We start from the raw sequence: 20,469 nt of genomic DNA, 5'->3' as shown, positions 1-20,469 counted from the left end.
TTGTGTATGATTTCAAGATCACTTTCCTGACAAGGCCTTGGAATTTCTTAGCCATTCCCCCTTTCAGCACCAGGAGGGAATAGGAGCTGGGAGAAGATGGGGGCTAGTGGGGCATATTGTATTTACCAGTCACTGGGCTTGATCACAGAACTGGAAACTAGAATGCCCAGCAGGAAAAATTCCTCATGTCACAGTGGATTTTGATCAAATACTAACTATCCTGAGTATATTTTAAAATTTGTACTGCAGTTTCTATACTTAGAGGCCAATGCTTTAAACTCCCTACTCAGCCCTACTTCCATTGAGCACTCCTTCTCCCCCAACCCCTTGTTGTGCCTGGCCTCTAATCCAAGCTTTTACCAGGCCCAGGAGACCATCCTAACTGGATTTTAATTTCATAATAATCTTTAGCAACACATTGAGTTCAATTCATTATAGCCCTAAGTAGAAATGCAAATGAAATAGAGCTTCCCATCTCTGGCCTTGAGAAGCTGCCATTGCTGCTTCTTTTTAACTTTTAAAAGGTATAAAGGAAGTTTCAAAGAAATGTACAGAGAGCTCCTGTGCATCTTCCACCCTGCTTCTTCCCAGTGTTGACATAATGCATAGCTATGGTGCAATGTTGAAACCAGGAAATGTCTACATCCACAGAGAAGCAGCTTCATTTTGTAAGTTTAAGAAGATTTCTCAGGGCTGGGGATGGTGGTGGTAGGCAATACTGTAGTAATAATATTATCCCATATATTCACACAATGCTTTTGTACGTTTTAAAGCTCTTTTATCCCTTCCCATGAATGTAGGGGTCCTATTAGCAAGTTCCACATTCAGCCAAGGGATGCTGACATCTCAGTTTTACTTGGTAACTCAAAAGCCAGAGATTTTATTATAAGGGGCTGCTTCCCATTTTCTCATAGAAGGACGCTAACATCAAGTTATCCCATCAAAAGATGACTTCGTCCCCATTGTCCTGTACTTTCTATTGATTGAAAGAAATTTCTCCTCTTCAGAGGCAGAAGAGGCATAATCCTTGCCTCTGTGTAGCTGCTCCCCTTTCTCTGATATGCCTTCCTTCATCCCTACACCTAGTCTTCTAGACTACCCAATGCTTCCTCATCCTCTAAGATTAGGTCTAGGTGTTACCTCTTCTTAAGCACCATCCTCTTCGTACTTCCTCTCTGTGCTGTGTATACCAACACAGCTCTTTGTTCATGCCTTAACAAACTTACTGTCTGTTTTCTTGCCTGTGTCCCCTAATCAACAGGGAGTCCTTTGATGGTAAGAATTATATGTTTAAATCTTAATTTCTATCCCCAGAACTTGTTGTAAATGGATTAATAGACAGATTCATGGCATAATTCTGTGTCAATCTGGAAAGGCAGGAAAGCTTTAATAAAAACTGAATAAAAGGTATAAAAATAAATTCTAGTTTACCTTCTCTTGAGGTCTTCTGTACTTTTTTGCAGATGTCACAAGGTTTGGGGACACAGAACATGTGATGATGACAGAGCTGGGTCCATATGAGCTTTTCAAATAGACTGATGGCAAGAAAGCAGCCAGATTAAATTAAATAGAATTAAATATAAATTTTGAGTTCCTTGTTAAATGTGATAATTTAAACACCTGCCTATATTTTTGTTCCCGTCCAAAACTCCACTAAAGTAACAATTAAGGAAGTTAAATAGGTAAAAAATCTAAGATCCAAAAAGAAGTTGGTCAAGACAACACAAGTAAGACATATGAACAAAACTTTGGAAGATGGAATGCTGATGATTGATTGGAAAATGACACATCAGAGCTGAGAAGGCAGAAACCCAAGTACTTACAGGAATATGAAGCTAATGAGATGTGCAGAATCCAGGAAGGACTCGGGTATTAAAGGCCTTGGGTATCTGAAGACATGGATGTGAGGAAGTCCTGAAAACACAAAGATTAGTTAGAAGTTTTAAAAGGAGCAGCTAGAGCTTCAAATTCTCTCTTCGACCTGCCAATCATTCCCACCCAGCCAATGTTTCCTCTTTGGAAAGACTGAACCAGATTGGACCTGAGGCATCAGACATGGATGATGGTGGGGGTAAAATGCTGCACAGGGAACACAGATATAAAAGAAGGTACTTAGTGAATTATGAGACATACCCTCACCCCGACACTTGTCTAAGCCCCTCTCCTCCCTTCACTCCCAGAACCTGGTAACCAGGCTTTTAACCTGAAATAAATGATATTAAGAGACTCTGGGGAAACTGACTTGGCATAGAGATTTATAGGTCCTGATATTTGAGTGTCTCCAAAATGAACACATCACCTGTTTACCACTATTCAACAATACTTGCCTGCACAGAGAGCTTCCAATCAGCATTTTAGTGCCTCATTATTAATTTGGACTTATAAGCAAGGAACACCAAACACCTGAGGATATCCTTAAAACAAAACAATAACAAAGAATCCAGAGAATCAAGAGATAATGCAAAGAATAGAGGGAAATATCAAAATACCTCTAATTAATATACTTAAGAAGATGAGACACACATTAATTGAAAACAGTAGCTTTTAAAAAGGAACATTTAGGGAAGAAAGAGCTTTTGGACATTTAAATGTATTAGATTACACCTAGAATATCATGTTCAGTTCTAGGAGGACTCTCCCCTACCCCCATCATAGGAGGGGCATTGACAAAGTAGAGGTTGCCCAAAGGAAGTCAGAACCTGTATGTATTCATTCATGCACATACATGTGCACATGGCAGACATTTGTCATTTGCCTTCATGAGCCAACCAGACACAGTTCTAGGAGCAAAGGAATCAGAAAAGAGCCAGAGGAGGCTGAGTGCTCAGGATTTGGGAAAGGATGGAGACAGATAATACAAAATAAAGTACAGTGGTGAGCAGAGTGTGAGAGAAGAGGAGAGACCAGCAGAAGTGTCTGCAGAAAGCCGTAAGGGGAACAGCTGAAGGATGTGAAGGGGAGAAGGTGTGTTACCAAAAGAAGAGAAGAAATTAGAGCTTTTCCTTCCTTCTTTCCCTCCCTGCTTCCCTCCCTTCCTCCCTCCATCCCTTCTTTCCTCTTTCTCTCTCACTCTGTTTCATATATGAAAGGCTATTAAATAGAGGGAGAGAATTTGTTCTACATAGGAGATAAAAAAGGATTCAGGTTATGACTGAAAATGGAAAACAAACTAAGCTGTTTGGGCAAGGAATATTAAAATCCTACTCAAGACTGGCTTTTGTCTGAAAAGTGTTCTTTTCACATCCTCTTGTGTCCAGATAAATCCAAAATGCGCCAAATAGAAACCTGCTGTTTCTGCCATAGTTCTCCGCTGAACCGAGCTAGCTTGATAAGTTCTTGTGTATCTGTTAGTTTATTCTAAAACCGATCAAACATAAGTAGATTGTATCAAAGAGGATAATTTCTTAAATTGATTTATAGAAACCAGCTCCGTTTTGGTTAAAATCAATAGGAAAGTTGTTGGAATGTGATGATTCCTGGCTCTTGGATTTAAAGCATGAATACCATTCTCGAGCAAGTCCCACAAAATTCAGGCACAGACTAAAGGAGATGGAGAATAAATTTTCCAGCAAATAACAGTGGAAAAAAACTTACCCTGTAACTGTGCTATAACAACCCCCAGAATCGGGCTTCAGTCATCCTGCATCTCCCAAATTTTTAGCCTTTTGTTGTACAAACTGCAAATAATTGACACCAGGCTCTGAGTCAGCTTTCTGATCCTCACCCTCATGGTTCAAATTGGAGTCTAATTATAGGATCTCCTCCTACACCTCCATAAGCAGCATGCTTGGGATTTCTTCTTAAATTATTAATCAGAGGAAAGATAAATTTGCCTGTTTTAGTTATACAGGGATGAATTGTCTCCTAGCTGATTTTTGTTTATTTATGCATAAAGGTCTATTTTTAATGGTTGCTTACTTTTTTTATTTCCTAATTTTTCCGTGAGTCTGGAGGATAGAATGGTCAGATTAGTATATGTTTCGTACAGCCCTATCTGTCACTGCAGCACAGCCCTCATCTATAAATATTCCTTAGGCTCTGGTGTATAAATTACTTCAATAGTTAAAGATGTATCTTCCCATGTTCCCAGTCACTGGAATTCAGAAAGCCTAGGTCATAATGATATCCCTTTAAACCCAATGTGTCCCAACATGGATTCAGTGTCATTTTCTTTTCTTCCTCTCAATGGTAGCTCCTTTCTGTTCTCAGTCAGTTGCCCAAGCTGGAAACTTGAGGGAACCTTGGACACTTCCACTCTTTCTCATGGGCCATACTGAATTAATCAGCAAAGATTCTTATTTACACTTACCAAATGTATGGCCCTTCTCCATTCCCATCTTCTTCACCATTTCTCACCCAACCATTGAAAGAGATGTCTAAATGACCTCCAGGTTTTCTATCCACTATCCAGGCTTTCCATCATAATACTGGGAACTAAATGACAAATATCATATATCCCTTAAAAAACACTCAATGATTTTGTAATATCTTTGTTTTAGAGGTCAAATTTATAGCAAATAGTACTGTGCAATGAGTGGTATGGGGTTATATTTTGGCCTCACTTAAGCGACAATTCCAAATTCATGTACAATCAGGGAGTTCTTCACTTTCTCATACATCCTTTGCCAAAAATTAGGGAAACAATTTTTTTAGAAAAAAAGTACTGAAATAAGCAAAAGAAATTTCTTTTCTGAGTCATGGAAGTAGCTAAACTGAGCATGAAATTGTTACCATAAATTGCACTGAGGAATTTCTATTCAGTTCCTGTTTATGAGTTTGGGGGCTGTGGGTAATTTCCCATTATGTGATTTTTCTGGCTGCATACCACAAAATACTTACAATATTAATATGATAAATAGGAACACATTTAGCATCTCAAGGAGTAAAAGGTAATCTTCAGACTGAGGGAGAATCTAGCTAGGTGATTTTAGGATTTAGAAATAGATAATTATGTTGAGAACAAAGTTATGAATATAAACAATTCTCTCAATCCATCTCTCTGCCGCTTCTTGCTTTCACCTCAATTGAAAACTGAAAATTATTTTAGTGGGAGAGCTATAGAGGAGTAGAACATATTTAACGAATTCTCCACATTTTGAAATGGCTGGTTCACTTTCTTCTCAGGAAAAGGGAGAGATGGCCACATTAGCAGCCTCACTCCATCAGTTAGACATATGTCAGGTACCTGCAATGTGCCTCACAGATACTAAGTAAGTACTTACAGATAAATAGTTGTATGTATGCTGAGTGCTGCAGAAGAAAGGTATCTGTTGTATTTGAAGGAAAGACCTGCCGTATCTCAAAATGATATCTTGAGAAGCTTTCATTTGAGGAGTTTATTGGGGAAATCAAACAAAGCCTTTTCATTTTGATCATGCCAAATCACCTGTAGAATTCACTACAGACATATATCTATAGTCATATCAGAAATTGGCTGCTAAATGGTTACTTAGGGTAACCAAACAAGTCTGAGACAGCCATGGACCTGTTCATGTCAGGAACAAAACAGAGAAAAGTAATCCCTTGTAAAAGAAAGTCTGGAATCAATGTAGCGGGAAAAAAAAAAAAAAATGAATAAAACTAGGACTAGAAGATTCGAGTTTGAGTCCCAGTTCTGCTGTGTGGCCTTGGATAAATTGACTAGCCTCCTTGAGCCTCCATATTCCCTTAGTGGTCTTCCCAATGTGGCTCTATTTACCTAGGAATAGTGGTGTATTAGTTTGTTTTCATGCTGCTGATGAAGAAGCAAGTCACATTTTACATGGATGGCGTCAGGCAAAGAGGAAACTTAGATGTTATTTTAGCTCCTAGCTCCATGATTTTTATACAAAGGAACAAGACAAATTCGGCAAAGATTTAATATTAGAGTTTGCCAAGAAAGATTTTCTTATCTGGTGGATGCAGTCTTAGATACTATGCCTTAAATTAAAAGGCAAAGTTCCTAGTTCCTTCTGATGCACCATTAGCTATAAATCACACCAATTAAACTACAGCCTGTGCATCCCTGCTCTGGCACTTTCACTCAACCTGCCAATAAAATCTTGAGAGAATCACCATTGGCAGCTAGGCCCTAGTAATATCTGAAGTTTCCATTTTCCCCCACAGAGTTTCACATTTACTCTTTCATGCATGATGTCCTTTGTGGCTTTATTTTTACAGCTAAGACAGAAATCTAATTCTATTTTTGAGATAAATCTCAGACAGAGGAAGTAGTCATGTAGGCAGGTTGGGATACTTTTAAATACTGCATTGGCATGAATTACTTTTGTCACCACTTTCTATTTATACTGTACAATTCAGTTTACCAAACATTTTTATGTTTTATGTTTCTTCATTTGATCTTCACAGCAATCTTGTAATGTAAGCAGGAAATCAGTGATGTCTCCATTTTGTAGACAGGGAATATAAAGCTTCAAGAGAGCCTCATGGTTTTTTTTGTTGTTGTTCATTTATTGAGCACCTAGTCTGTTCCTAACAATGGACTATGCCATTTACAACTGCTGTTGTGTTTACCTTTCAAAAAATCTGATCAGGTAACCACTGTTTTTCTATTGTACCTATGAGAAAACTGAGTATTCTCTAAATTGAGTGTCTTATGCAAAATCCACACTAAAAATCAGTAATAAACTTATGATTCAAACATGAATCAGATTTATCTCAGAGTCTTAAAAAATAATAATACATCAGTTACTCCTATCACCAAAAGAAAACAGACTTTGCCAACTTCAGAAAGCTTCTGTGCTGACTCCATTTTGCAATAATCCTGATAATCAAAGAAAATCTGCCTTTATTAATGTATAAAATAAAGCTTGCATGAAGCCAAATTGAAATTTGATGCATGTAATTTTCAGAGTTATATGAATATTATATGAAATAGCTAGTTAGGGATTCAGATTTTTATTTGCCTATAAAACTTACTTTATTTCACACATTAAAGAATTGCTAAGTGTTTGGCTGAAACCCCTTTAAAGTTTCTCCATCCAAGCTGCAAGAGATTGTTCTAGTCAAAACAAATGATCCCAATTCTATCTGAAAACAGAGAAGAGGTGGGGAGGAATGGAGAAAGACATACCTTAATTCAGTGTATTATTAAAAATTATTCTAAAAGGCTGATCTATTTAGTATTAGATCTGGTAAACTAAATGATCATTTTTGTTTATCAGAACTCTTCATTCAACTCATCCAATTCAGCAAGCATTTATATTAGCATCTATTAGCTGATAACTGTGTGCCACACTCTGTGCCAAGTGTTAGGAACACAGAAAAAAAAAAAAAACTTGATAACATCCTTGCCCTCACGGTATCCACAACTGAGTTATTAATGGTCAATACCAAAGAGGTACAAGAGATAGGTGCATACATCCTCTTCCTTTGTGGAGTGCAGAAGAGATAGACTCTTGCTATTGTCTAGAATTTCTGGTTAAAGTTGGATTCTGATGAATTTAGTTCATAATCTATTTGTCTCTCTCTGTCTCTGTATCTCTCTCTATGTCTCTCTCCCTCTCTCTCTCTCTCTCTCACACACACACACACACACACACACACACACACACACACTTGGATTGGTAAGCCAAACATCTGTAAATCTTTAGCAATGGAAAATTCCATGTCACCACTTCAACACAGAGGCAGTTTGCCAACTTGAGAGATGAGCTAAGTCAGGGGTTGAAGTAAAAGCTAGTGAAATCCTTAGGCCGTAGCCTGGAGAGATCCACCCCAAATCCTTCCAGTCACCAGAGCTCAGTGCTCTTGATGGAGGTGGGCATTCCAATGCATATCTGGGAGGGAAGCCAGCCTCCTCAAATAGTTCCTAATGGTGCCCTTCTTGACAGGATGACTTGAAAAGCAGCCAGGGTGAGAAAAGCTCTATGTGTATCTCTGAAGCCTAAAGTAATGTGACTGGGCCCCTTCTGTGCATATCTGGTTCTGAAATCCCAGGAAAACTAGAAAAAGAAGAGGTAATGAAATGGCAACCATCTAATATTTTCTGAGCTCCAAATAATTAAAATTATTTTTGTATCATCAAATGAAAGAATCTTGACAAAGCATTGCTTCTTGAAATTGAGGTATAAACAGTGTTCTATGGCTAATCCTCTTATGTGTGACTATTTGGTTAAAAGTCCAGTGGAAAGAGAGCAGTAGTACATTTGTTTGGGATTTTCTAGTTTTAAACATTCTGAATTATCATATTTCGTTGATTATAAGACTCACATCTTCCCCTCTCCACAAAATTCATTTCAGCTTGTGAAATCAGAAGAGTCTTGTGTCCACCCTCTCCAAAAAAAGATGCTATTATTAATTGATGGTGCTTTTTAAAATCAATACTGCTTAAAAGGATGAAAATAAATTATATTCTCTTAGATATTCAGAACAACAATGTATAGGGGTAGGGATGATTTCTCCATTTTACAAATGAGAAAACAGTATCTCTGAGTAGGTATGGTATTTTCTTAACATCTCTCAGAGCCAGGACTCAAATCCAGAAACTCTGATACCAAGGTACTGCTTTGAACCCCAAGTTGCTCTTCTCGCTCTGTAAGTAACCAGAAAGTTCACAAAGATTTAACCTGTCCCAATTTGTCCATTTTAACATGGAACTGACTGTATTAGCGTCTTTCCATGATAGAAGGGTTTCTTGATATCCTGTTACCATCTAAAAAGAACATGATACTCCTCAAATGGAGCAGATATTTAAATACCAAATGTTCTTTTTGTATTCACAAGAAGAAACTAGAAAATTACAAGCAACTATGCACTAGCCTGTGAGCCTCTTGAGGAAAAAAATCTGTTCAGTGGATTCAGTATCCCTAGCAATTAGGATTGTGCAAGGCATGTAATAAACCCCGAAGAAATATTTACTGAATAAATGAAAGAAGAATGTTTCTACCAAAGAAATGGAAACATTTATAATTGCTCACAGCACCTCATCCCTGGAGCAGTGATTAGATGCTCTGCTAAGAATAGATGTAAATCATTCCTGCGTCATCCTTACCATGTACCCTTCCTGAGCCTCAGTGACAATGAGGGTCACATCCAGGTAAACAATATTGTGACCCCCAACAGACTACACACCATTGACATTTACCCTAACCCTATTGGACGTTATCCTAAAGCTCAAATTTCCTTTATTATAAGACACCAAGAGCTTCTAGTTCAGCTGTGTCTATTTAAAGCATTGCGTACGTACAGCAGGTGTTCTCTTCAAACTAATTCTCCTGTAGTGTGGAAATGGATAACTCAGCAGGAAAGTAGTCTCTGTTGCTTGGATGTGCACAGTCCTGTTTACAGCCCAGTGATCTTACCAGTTGTTGTTAAAGCTGCACACGTTTATAATGAACAAATAGAAAGAGGGTGCCACCGTCACCGTTAGTACCACTAAGAACTGCATATGTCTTTGTCCTAATAGGAGTTGCCAAAGTAATAACAGCAACACCTATCTTATATTTTCAAATCACTTCAGTCAAATCTCATTTTGAGTCTCACAACCACTTTGTGAGGTGAACCTCACAATTTGTAGACGAACAAACTGAGATTCAGTAACTTCCCAAGGCCTCATTAGTAATAAATGACAAGATTAAGACTAAAAGCTGGCCTTCTAACATAGAGTTTCTAACCCTGTTTCCTCTGTTCATGGCTTCCTCTTGTCTGGCAATCATGAGACACCTGGATGAGGTCGTGACTGATCCTGTGGCATGCTGCCCACCAGCTCACTTGGGAAGGGGAGAGGGCAGGCCATGGCCTCATGCTATTGCCTAACCCACTGAGTATATTGTTTTCTTATCTCAGAACCAAGGTAAGCCACCTGAGTCTTGAAGACATGAGCAGTTGGGCAGTTTTAATCAATGCAGATTAATCCTATTGCATTAAACAACACCAGCCTTCTTATAGGAGGCAATGCCTCCTTTTCTGTGTGAATGGTAGCTTTGCATTCTGAGTCGCCTTATTCACCCTTAACAAATTGCAAACAAGTGTATGGCAGAGCCCACCTCACTGTGTAGTTTGTGATGTTCACACCTACGACCTTGCTCCATCCAAGTGTCCATCAGTAGCTCAAAGCCTTGAGACAACACTGATGAATGAAGTCACTGATATTCCTGAAAACAGCGGCAGCTTTGGAATTGGACATTATTCTCCTGGACTCCAAGTCAACTTATGAGAGTACCCTGAGTGGTTGCCTAGCAGATGAGAAGTTCCATCTGATGGCAAGTGTCCCAAAGTATGGCCATCTGTGGCTCATTCCTATATGACCTGGTGAAGACATCAATTCATAACAGGTAGAGGGAGGCTCTAACAGGGGTCTCTAGGAGCAGACACAGGTTTCCATTTTACTCAGTACAGAAAGGGGTTATAATTTTCACAAGTGATGAACAAGAATAGGTGGTGAATTACACACAGAATAGAAGGAATTGACAGTCATTACCAAGCGCCAATCTTTTAGATCCATCAGCTCTCTCATAATCTTCTCAACAGATCTTGAGGTAGGTCCAATTCTTATTCCTATTTTACTTGAGAAAAATCAAGCACAGAAAGGTTAATAACTTTCATGGTAATGTATAGCTATTTAGTGGCACAACCAGGATTCTGACTCCATCTACATAACGCAAATCTTGTACACTTTTTACTATTATCATCCATCTTGTCCAAGTGAAAACAAATGCCAGAGCCCCAAAATAAATGCACCTAGTCAGGAACAATGGCTTTACATACCCAAAAATGTGGAGGAAAAAAATGGGTTATCATACACAGAGGTGGGGAAAGAACTAGCTGGAGGTAATGTTTCATGAAGCTCCTCTAAAACATTTGCTTAGGAGTTGAGTTTCAGTGTTTTGCTTCTTGTTACAGAATAAAATCCCCCCAAAACATAAAATAACTTGGAATTTAAAAAGCATTTACCAGTCATCTATTTCATGTAAAGCAAGACAGAAGAAAGTGCTGCATTTTTAATATTGTTCTATACTTCAGCATGATCATGATTAATTTTCCTGTCCATGTCCTATTCTGGAAGCAAATTCTTTCAGGTTCTGACTTGTTCAAAACTATGAAAGTCCTGTCTACACAGAAGGTAGACTGATAGACCCTGAGGTTTGGGAATAGAGATGAGTGAGGCATCCCAAGTCTCCAAGTAGCTTACAGTTTGATAGAGGGAAGGCCAGCATGCACCTGACTAACACAATAGATGAAGGGAAGGAAGAGCAAGATGTCAAGAGGGGAAGGGTAGAGAATTGAGGAGGCCTTACATTCTAAACAATTGTGGTGTTATAACCGATGTCGTGACATCATGGATACAAAATGGCTTCATGGAGATACAGGGTTGAATCCTAGCTCCATGTCCAATGTTACCTAGTAGCTCTGTGACTTTCGTGAAGTTAGTTAACCTCTCTGAACCTCTGTTTCCTCATCTGTAAAATAATATATCTACCTCAGAACTTTCTTAGGAAAAATAATATATTTTTTAAAGTATGTGGTGCAGATCCTAGCTCATTGCAGGTGCTTAGTAAACATGAATTCCACTTTGGATGATATAAAGATTGAAGCATTTGAAAATTTCATTCGAATGTTCTCCTGAGGCTTGGAATGAAGACAATGTTATGAATTTGACTGAAAAATGTTCCAAAGGGGCAGGCATAGATATGAGTAAAATATTTGAGGAAGAGAGAGAGAATTAATATTTAATGGATATGGTAGTGTTAGGTTTTTCTGTTTTAACTTGTTGAGAAATACAATTTCAGTACTTCTATAAAAAAAAGACTTATATTTCACAATTTGCATAGCAGGTTTCATGTTTACTTCTAGAGCATTTCTAACTATAAACTTGTTTATCTCCAAGAAATTGGAGACAGAGCTCCGCTGCCACAGACACACCATTTATATTTATAAACCCAGATCTTACTAGTTTTACTACGATGAAATTTCTTGTGTGTATGTTTAGTTTTCAAAGAAAAGTAGCAAAGAGACAGATAAGCCCCTCTGACACAGGATTTAGATTAAGATGACTGTCAAAATAGGAAAGATGAAAACAAGGTAGATTCCAGTTAAGGCAAATACAGTATAAATCATTCATACTGGGGAATTTTGACACCGTAGAATGCCATGCAGTCGAAACATTTGGAAAGCATGGCAGAAAACATTTTGGGTATCTAAAAAGTCATACAGTAAGGCAAATATAATTTATTATTAAGGCAAGTATCCTATTGTGTTCTATAAAATGTAGCAGCTTACAAGAGCCTAACAAAGTGTTGATTGTATATAGACGAAGTGTCAGAGAATTGTTTCCAATGTATGACATGATTGACATGGAGAGATTTCCTAGAGAACAATAAAAATAGCAGAAGAATTTGGAAGTGGTAGTGATTTGACAGAAATAAAGCCTTGGAATTAGAATATTTAGTCTTGAAAAAAGTATTACTAGGGGAGATGCATGTTCATCTTTCTTACTGCAAAAACATAAAAATGAAAATGGACAATTTCAGTACCTGGAGCCATTTTGTAACTGAATTCATCCAGGTATTCTACTCACTCCCTCATTTATTTTTTATTTACCAAAAAAAAGTTTATTGAGCATCTCAGACACTATGTTAGGAAAAAGAAGTTCCAAGGAGAATGAAAAATATTTCCTGCCCTCAGAGGGCTCAGTCTAATGGAAGATGAACAACTGTACAAATAACTGCAAGTTGATGTGATGAATACAATAAAGTAGCAAAGTGATTAAATGAGGGTTGAGACTTGCACAGAGTTAGATGTTTAAGAAGGAACAGCTGGAAGGTGGGATCGCCTGCCTTTATCATGGGTAATAAAGTCTTCAAAGTTATAAAGGAGAGTGTCCTCTCTCTCTAGATGGGAGAGTTAGTGGTACTCAGAGGTGACATGTGGTATTTATCAAGTGGCAGTGTAAAGCATGGGTCAGAAAAAGTTAAGAGTTCCTGATCTATGTTCCAGACAAGGCCATTTTCTTCTCTGGGAAATGCTATTAGAGGCTGTGAGATTTTTGTGCAAAGCTTTGACCAGTAGTTCCACTTCTGGTGCCCTACCAACCTGCTGTCAACATGCACACATACACCAAGATCCCTGTTTATGATAGCAAAAAGCTGGACAAGCCTAAATATCTAATGATAAGGGAGTTGTTAAATACAGTCTAAACTATGGAATAGAGTATTAAGAGTATTAAGAAAAATGATATTTATGTACATTGTAGAAGGCAGGAAAATATCCAAATTGCACTATTAAAAAAGGAGAAAAAGTCTTAATACAATAAATAGTTATGGTCTCGTTTGTATAGGTATGTGTGTATATACACACACAGCTACCCACAAACACACATATACATATCTAGCACACAATCATACATGTATCACTAGGGTAAGTTGTAGGGAGAGAGAGCAGTGAGAGAGAAGGTAGGGGAAGGCAGAAGAGACAAGAGAGTCTCTCAATTTTTATCCTGTGATTTTCTATATATTTCAAAATTTTCAACATCCATAGACTTCATTTTGTAATTTAAAAAAGAAATGAGATAATGGCCATAAAGCATTGAACATATTGTCTGCCATGTGGCCTGCAATAAATGTTAATTGACTCTTCCAAGGTGACAAGAAAATATGACTTGCTCAAAATGATTTAAATCTGCATACAGTATCGTATCTTTATTTTTTAAATTTTAAATAAAGACAGGGTCTCTCTTTGTCACCCAAGCTGGAGTGCAGTGGTGAGATCATAAGTCACTGAAACCTTGAAATCCTGGGCTCAAGTGATTCTCCTGCCTCAGTCTCCCAAATAGCTGGGACTATATGTGTGTGTCACCACGTCTGGCCTGCATACAGTATCATATTGATGTTTATAAATAAATGTTTTCTCTCACTAGAAAATGAAATAAATTTTCTTAAATTATAGTCAATAGGTTTTTACCTTAAATATGTTGTTAAATATGTATTCTGCTTATTTAATCACTTAGGACTTAATTATTCAAAGCTAAGCATAAGCAGGAAGCCTTCCAAATCTGGATAATACCAGACTTTGCTTATGCACCAGAAATTTCCAGCCAACTATTATGGCTTTATCTGTTGTGTATTAAACTTTAAAAATATTTAATATTCAGAGTTTATTTTCCTGTTATCTATTTATTACTGAAAACGAAGGTCAAATCTTTTAGAAAAGTTATCCCTACAGTACTCAATACATATTCAGTAAGCCGAAATGAAATTACATTTTGTAGAACTTTTTCTTATAAAGAATTTGAAACACTCTATAAGTAGATCATCTTTTATTATATTTATTCATCCTTGTTTTATTAAAGTTGTGAATAAATTGAATTGAAAATCAAATTGTTTTCTGAAATGTACTGATGTACTCGTACTCTATTAAAATTCTTCATGGTGAGTTTCTTTGTAATTAAAAGAACCATTTATAATTTCAATTAACATTTTTAAGTTTATTCGTGGGTAATTTAAGCCTGCTGAATTTTCTAAAGCAAGACATTGTTTTGCCAAGGAAATGATAGAAGTTTCTAGGTTGTGATAAAAAATATTGAAACATCAAAAGACATTTCTTTTTACATGTTTATTGTGTTAATAAGTACCTTAGAACCTATTCTTTCTTTATTTTTATTGAGTTGACATGCCAAAAATATTTTTTTCTGTGAAACAATGGCAAAGGTATAATATATAGATTTCTTTGATATTTTTTATACCCATAATTTTTAAAGTTTGAAAAGTTCTAAAATTTGGCATGTGGGGCAAAGTTATGGGACAAAATTGAGGTATGATCCCAGTGGTCAACTTCTAGCAGACCCCCACCCCCTAACAAAACCTAGTTAAATTAAATGACATTTCTTACACAATTCATCAGCAAACTCTTGATTGTCTGGTCTATGAGGCTGAGAGTAACTAAAGACTCTCCTCAATACCCCATTGAGTTGAGATTCCCATGGATTTTTTTTTTTTTTTTTTTTGCTTTTTGTTTTTGAGATAATTATAGATTCACATGCAGCTGTAAGAAATAACTTTACTCAGTTTCTCCCAGTAGTAACATTTTGCAAAACTATTGCATATTATGACAACTAGGATATTCACATTGACACAATTCATCAGTATTATTCAGATTTTCCCCAGTTGTCTGTGTGTGTGTGTGTTAGTTCTGTGTAATTTTATCACATGTGCAGTTGCCAATATCCACCACTACAGGCAAGATAGAGAACATTTCCATCACCGCGAGGATACTTTACGTTGCCTGTTTATAACCACATCTACCTCCACCCCTCCCCATGATTCCCCCATCCTCCCTTTCCCACCCCCAATGGACTTTTTACAAGTTGGTAATTTGATGGTGGTGTGTTTTCTAGGTACCTTTCGGGAAATAACTGATTTATCATTTTCCTCTTGTAAATGTCTGTGAATAAATAATAGTAAACAGGCATACCCTTGAATTTTGTGTCTCCCCATTGTTTGGAAAAGGAACCAACAACGTGGATGAGGGGCTGCCTGAACTGTGCAGCATTTCTAACTCTTGAAGGCACAGAGCCAAATTTGCTACCTTTGTTTCATTCCCAGATTACGCTCGATTTGAGGCCAAAATCCATGACCTACGAGAGCAGATGATGAACCACAGCATGAGCTCCGGGTCCGGGTCCCTGCGAACCAATCAGAAACGCTCCCTCTACGTCAGGTAGGCAATGGAGTATTTCTCTATCTGCACTTTGTGAGCAATTCAACTTGAGAAAACAAAGGCAACACCACGTAGCAACAGAACATATGTTCTAATTAACCCATGTTCATCAGTACTCTACTGAAACATCTTATGTTTAACCATTTGGAATAAATGTCTGAAATGTTATTAGATTAAATTAGTTAAAGGTGCCTGCTTTTATCAAGTTATTCTTTGGCAATGTTATGATCCAGGATAAAGTGCTCAGCATAGGTAGCAATAAAAATAATGAGAAGAAACATTTTCATTTCTAATAAATCTTAAATGGCATATGTGGACCAAACCCTTGGACATTTGCTTACTGTCAATGTGAAAAGAAAATATTCCTGTATTATCTCCTAACTTGCCTGGTATTGACTGCATTAACTTTAGTGCATAAATTTAAAATCCACGGCGTTGTTCTAAAGAGTCATGTACTTTTCTCTAACAAGTTTTGGCAGAAAGACTTCCTTCTGTGTCATCTCATTACCAATTGTTTCTCAGACCGTAAAAGTTACTTGTTCCTTGTCTGACAAAACTCATTAATTTACCAGAAAAAGATAAATGATTGATTGAATGTGAAATGCCTTCCTGTCTTTCATTCTAGTAGCTACCTCTTGATTTAAGATCCATCAACACTCAACTATAACATGTTCCTTTTCCAAGACAAGCTTCCTGTATTACTTCCAAACTTCATCAGTGCTGACTGTACTTTTAAAAATATATAAGTACTAACAGGCAAAAGGAAGAAAGTGATGCCTAATTAATGGTCAACATGAATTTATGTACCATATGGAAGAACCATGCCCATTCTTATTGTATTCTCCACTCCCCACTCTGGCCCAGAATCCAATCTGACTACAACCTGAGATCATATTCTTCTTACCTGAAATTTTAGGCATGAGGTATATGTTATAGATACTAATTTACAACTTGAGTTGAACTTTTCCTGTTGGTTCCACTTTGGCTCTAAAGTTAAGTCTTGTATGTATTTGTTATTTACAGCAGGGCTTAGAAGAGAGTGGGATTCTGGAAGGCACAGGTTCACATAGGGCCTAATTTCCCGACTGAACCAATAAGCCTAGAGTCCCTTCTTATTCCAGGGAAGCCCTGAGATTAAGAAAAACAAGTTATTAACCCTTCGAATTTGGCCAACTCCATTTCAAAAGATTATTTTGATACCCTTAATTGTAATCTGTGACTGTTCAGAACCACCCTAGAGCATGTCTTGTAGTGATATCACAAATATGATGGAAAGTTAACAGCTCCATTTGTGGTTCTTCTTCTCTCTTGTATTGTATTGTTGGTCTACATGCTACAAAATATTTTTAAATTTTGAAATGTTTTAGTCCTTGGTAGCAAGTGGAAAAAGTCAGCTGGGTTAATAGGATAGAACTAAATCAGTTAGTGTAACTGAAATGCTTATATACAATAAAGCTCGAAGGGAAAATTACCAAGTATCTTATTAGAGACAGAATGCATAAATTGTTAAGATATTAGAAGAAATTTGCTGAAATATATTGCTAATAGCTATTAAGTTGTGGAAGATTAAGAAAATTAAATGAAGTGATATGATATTATATAAAATTAATACACTTATTTGAAAGAGTAGTAATTAGATTTAAATCTTTATTCTCTAAAATCATAAATAAAAGTATAACATACAGAAGAGACAAAGACTTAGAGTAACAAAAGTAATAGTTGGAGATTGTATTGAAGGGAGGAACCTCCTTTTAATGAGACTCAGAAATACTTCACACTTCATAAGAAATTCCCCAAATGAAATCTCTATAATATACAAATATGGTATTTGGTTTCCAAATGTTCAATTATTACTACTTATTTTGTACCTAGAGGGCTGACTTTAGCATCTAAATGACTCTAAGAGACATAGAATTAGAAGAAATATGGGCCGTGCATATAGTCGTATCAGTGAATCAGAAAGAAAGAACTTACAAGAGCCCCTTGGCCTTATTCTCATGAAAAGTGATAAAACAGACCAAAAAAAAAAAAAAAAAAAAAAAAAAGCAAGAAGCAAGGCCTAAATGAAATTCTTACCAAAAAAGATTCAACAAGTTTGTACTTTTGTACTTTTTTTAATACTAATTTTGGCAATAGGATTTACTTTGTCTAAAGTGCTTGTATAGGACCATGGTCAGTTGTGTTTATTTTAGAAAGTCAACTACCTGCTTCCTCAGAATAAATTACTAGCAGGGTTTCTCTGATTATATAAATATAAGAGGATGAGCATGGCTCAAATCTGAGAATAACATCCTGAAAGTGTATTATTCTCCTCACTTTGCTTAGCTTTGTGTAATTCTAGGGCTAGAAGGAACCTTAGTTATCATTGGGCCCTCTGCTTAACTTACAGAAGAGGAAACTGAGGCCTGAGGAGACCAGAGACAGAGACTTGCCTGGGATCCCACAGCTATCTGTGGCAGAATCAGCTCTCCTACCCGCAGTCCCATATGTCTCCCCACATCACTCTACCTCCCTAAGGGCTTAGTTTATGTGGTGTCAGCTGTTGAATACACTTTAGCTGTGATTCCCAATCTGCTTCTGTCAGCACAGTGCTGGACTCTTTGATTAAGGAATAAGGAGAGGTGAAGTTCTAACACAAATGTCTTTGGAGTTTTTGTTCAGGATAAATCATGCTGTAGGAATATGGGATTTCTTTGGTATTATTTATAGTTTTCTATGAAGCCAAAACCTAAATCAGAAAGCAAGAGCCTTCTTTGTTCTGTGAGAAACAATGTAGCTGACTTAGTAAAATATGTGCTTGCACCAAAAAACCATTCTTCCTCTTGGATTTACCTCCCATACCCTATACACACACACACACACACACACACACACAAGCGCACACGCTCACACATATGCTCCCAACTCTCACCCTGGTCCTGGTGGTGTCAGAGAGAATGTACCTTCCTGGGGTCTTGCAGAGCTGCCTTCATTTCCCCACTAGAAATGATCTTCCCAGGTGGTGGCAATTCGTTTACCTGAAATTTTGAAGGGAGTGGTAACCAGCACTATCTGAGCCAGGCGGTATTTTAAACATGAGCCAACTCTCTCTATTTTCTAATCTAATTATAGTTTTTTTCTTTAATCTTTTGTGTGAAGTGCTTGAAGTACTTTAGTGGTGCTGTGCAAGCGGAATTGATTATTGCTAATGTTAACTGTTAATGTTTTATGGGAATGATTTGGGTATGTTTGATTTAATATGCTACTTGTATTGTGTATTTCCTGCATTGTGAAACATATAGTGGTAGAACACTGTGAAACATGTAGTTAATTTAAAAGTAAATAAAGTTACAAATATGAATAAAATGTTTTTCAAAATGATGCACAAGTACATTATCAATGCTTCAAACATAGATGCATTTAGGCTCCTGAGCTACTGGAATATGAATTTTATTGCATGTATTTTGAGGCTCTTGTTGTGGGCAGAGACGGCAGGCAACTGCCTTGGAAGAGTGAGTTTATAAGCTCATGAAGATCTCCCTCCCTCTCAAATATCCCTTTCCCTTCTTACCTATTAGCTGATAAAAGCTGGTATAATAAAGAACTAACAAGGCTTTTCCTGCTAGTAACAGGGATGCGTCTTTTGTATAAATGCTACTAGGAGAAGCCAAAGATATGGGGGATTAAATTTATACAAAAGTGCAAATTTCTAAAGGACAATCCTTTGTTTTGATAAAAGGAAAGTTAGAATACCCAGGAGGGCAAGGAAAAAAAGCAAATCATTCCACCAAGGGGAAGGAGAAAAAGGTCACAGGAAATAATGTAAAAGAAAAACTCAGCCCTGTTCACTTGTTAATAAAAGATATCGATTTTGAGAGTTCAGGCAAATAACCTCTGAGTTTTGAATGTGGATTTAAGAAACAGTTGCCATGATTTATTCAGGCCTTCATCAAACATTTTTGAGTGTATATTATGTGCGAGGACCTATAATGGACACTGAGGACACAGCAGTAACAGTCATGTTTCCTGTCTGCAAGAAACTTATGTCTGCTGGGGAAGACAGATGAAGAGAAGATAATTAAATGCAATGTGATATGAAAAGATCTGTTAATTCTAGAAAGGCCTGGAATCTTGATTGCTTCCATGGAAGCATATCCGAATAATTCTTGAAGCTCTTATATGAGGTAACCGAGAGCCTTTCAAATATTTAGATGCAAAGTAAGAAGTACATTCTTTATCCTGACCCAGTAAATACATACACACATAAAACAGAAAAGTTTTGTTAAATAGGAATAACACCTTTTGTATACAGTGTACTTTGTTATTTTCCGTTCTATTTGTTTCTCTCCTTTTTAAAAAATGGAGATCATAGCTCATTAACTTGATTTAATAACTCACTAATGGGCCATGATTTACAGCTTACAGATGGAGTAAACAAGAGGGAACATTCCAGGCATATGACATGGTACACAGACAAAAAAAAGAGAGTGTCTTCACTACCTTATATTAAACATATCGAGGATCCTTAGACCCTTGATGTTGTAACCAACTTGAAAGGCAGTTATCCCTGCCACAGATGAGGCAGTAGAAATAGAGGGAAGTATTTGTCAGACACTTTCTACAGGTCAACCATTATTCTATTGTTTTACATGTATTATCCCATAGAATTCTCCCAAAAACCCTATGATTCAGGGGATGTTGCCTCCATTTTATAGATGAAGAAACTGAAACTCGGAGAAGTTAAATGATTCCCCCAAGATCACACAGCTAGACAACATGAGCATGGACATTCAGATCCTATTTGTGAGACATTGGAGAGCAACATTTAAGCACACA

The 20,469-nt window shown here is 37.0% G+C and overlaps 1 protein-coding gene across 6 annotated transcripts in view; it reads left to right on the top strand.

Annotated features, from left to right (window-relative positions):
* The window catches only part of DLG2 (discs, large homolog 2 (Drosophila)), a 916,021-nt gene that overhangs the window by 718,456 nt on the left and 177,096 nt on the right, over positions 1–20,469 (top strand). For all 6 annotated transcript variants that reach the window (XM_011996427.1, XM_011996426.1, XM_011996430.1 and 3 more), the window contains one exon: positions 15,540–15,654. In XM_011996427.1, coding sequence (XP_011851817.1) covers positions 15,540–15,654 — 115 coding nt within the window. The remainder of the gene's footprint in view (positions 1–15,539; positions 15,655–20,469) is intronic.

Source organism: Mandrillus leucophaeus, unplaced genomic scaffold (genome assembly GCF_000951045.1).
Source record: "Mandrillus leucophaeus isolate KB7577 unplaced genomic scaffold, Mleu.le_1.0 Scaffold512, whole genome shotgun sequence".
Lineage (NCBI taxonomy): Eukaryota > Metazoa > Chordata > Mammalia > Primates > Cercopithecidae > Mandrillus > Mandrillus leucophaeus.
The sequence above is the reverse complement of the archived record's forward strand: the minus strand, read 5'-3'. Positions and strand labels throughout refer to the sequence as shown.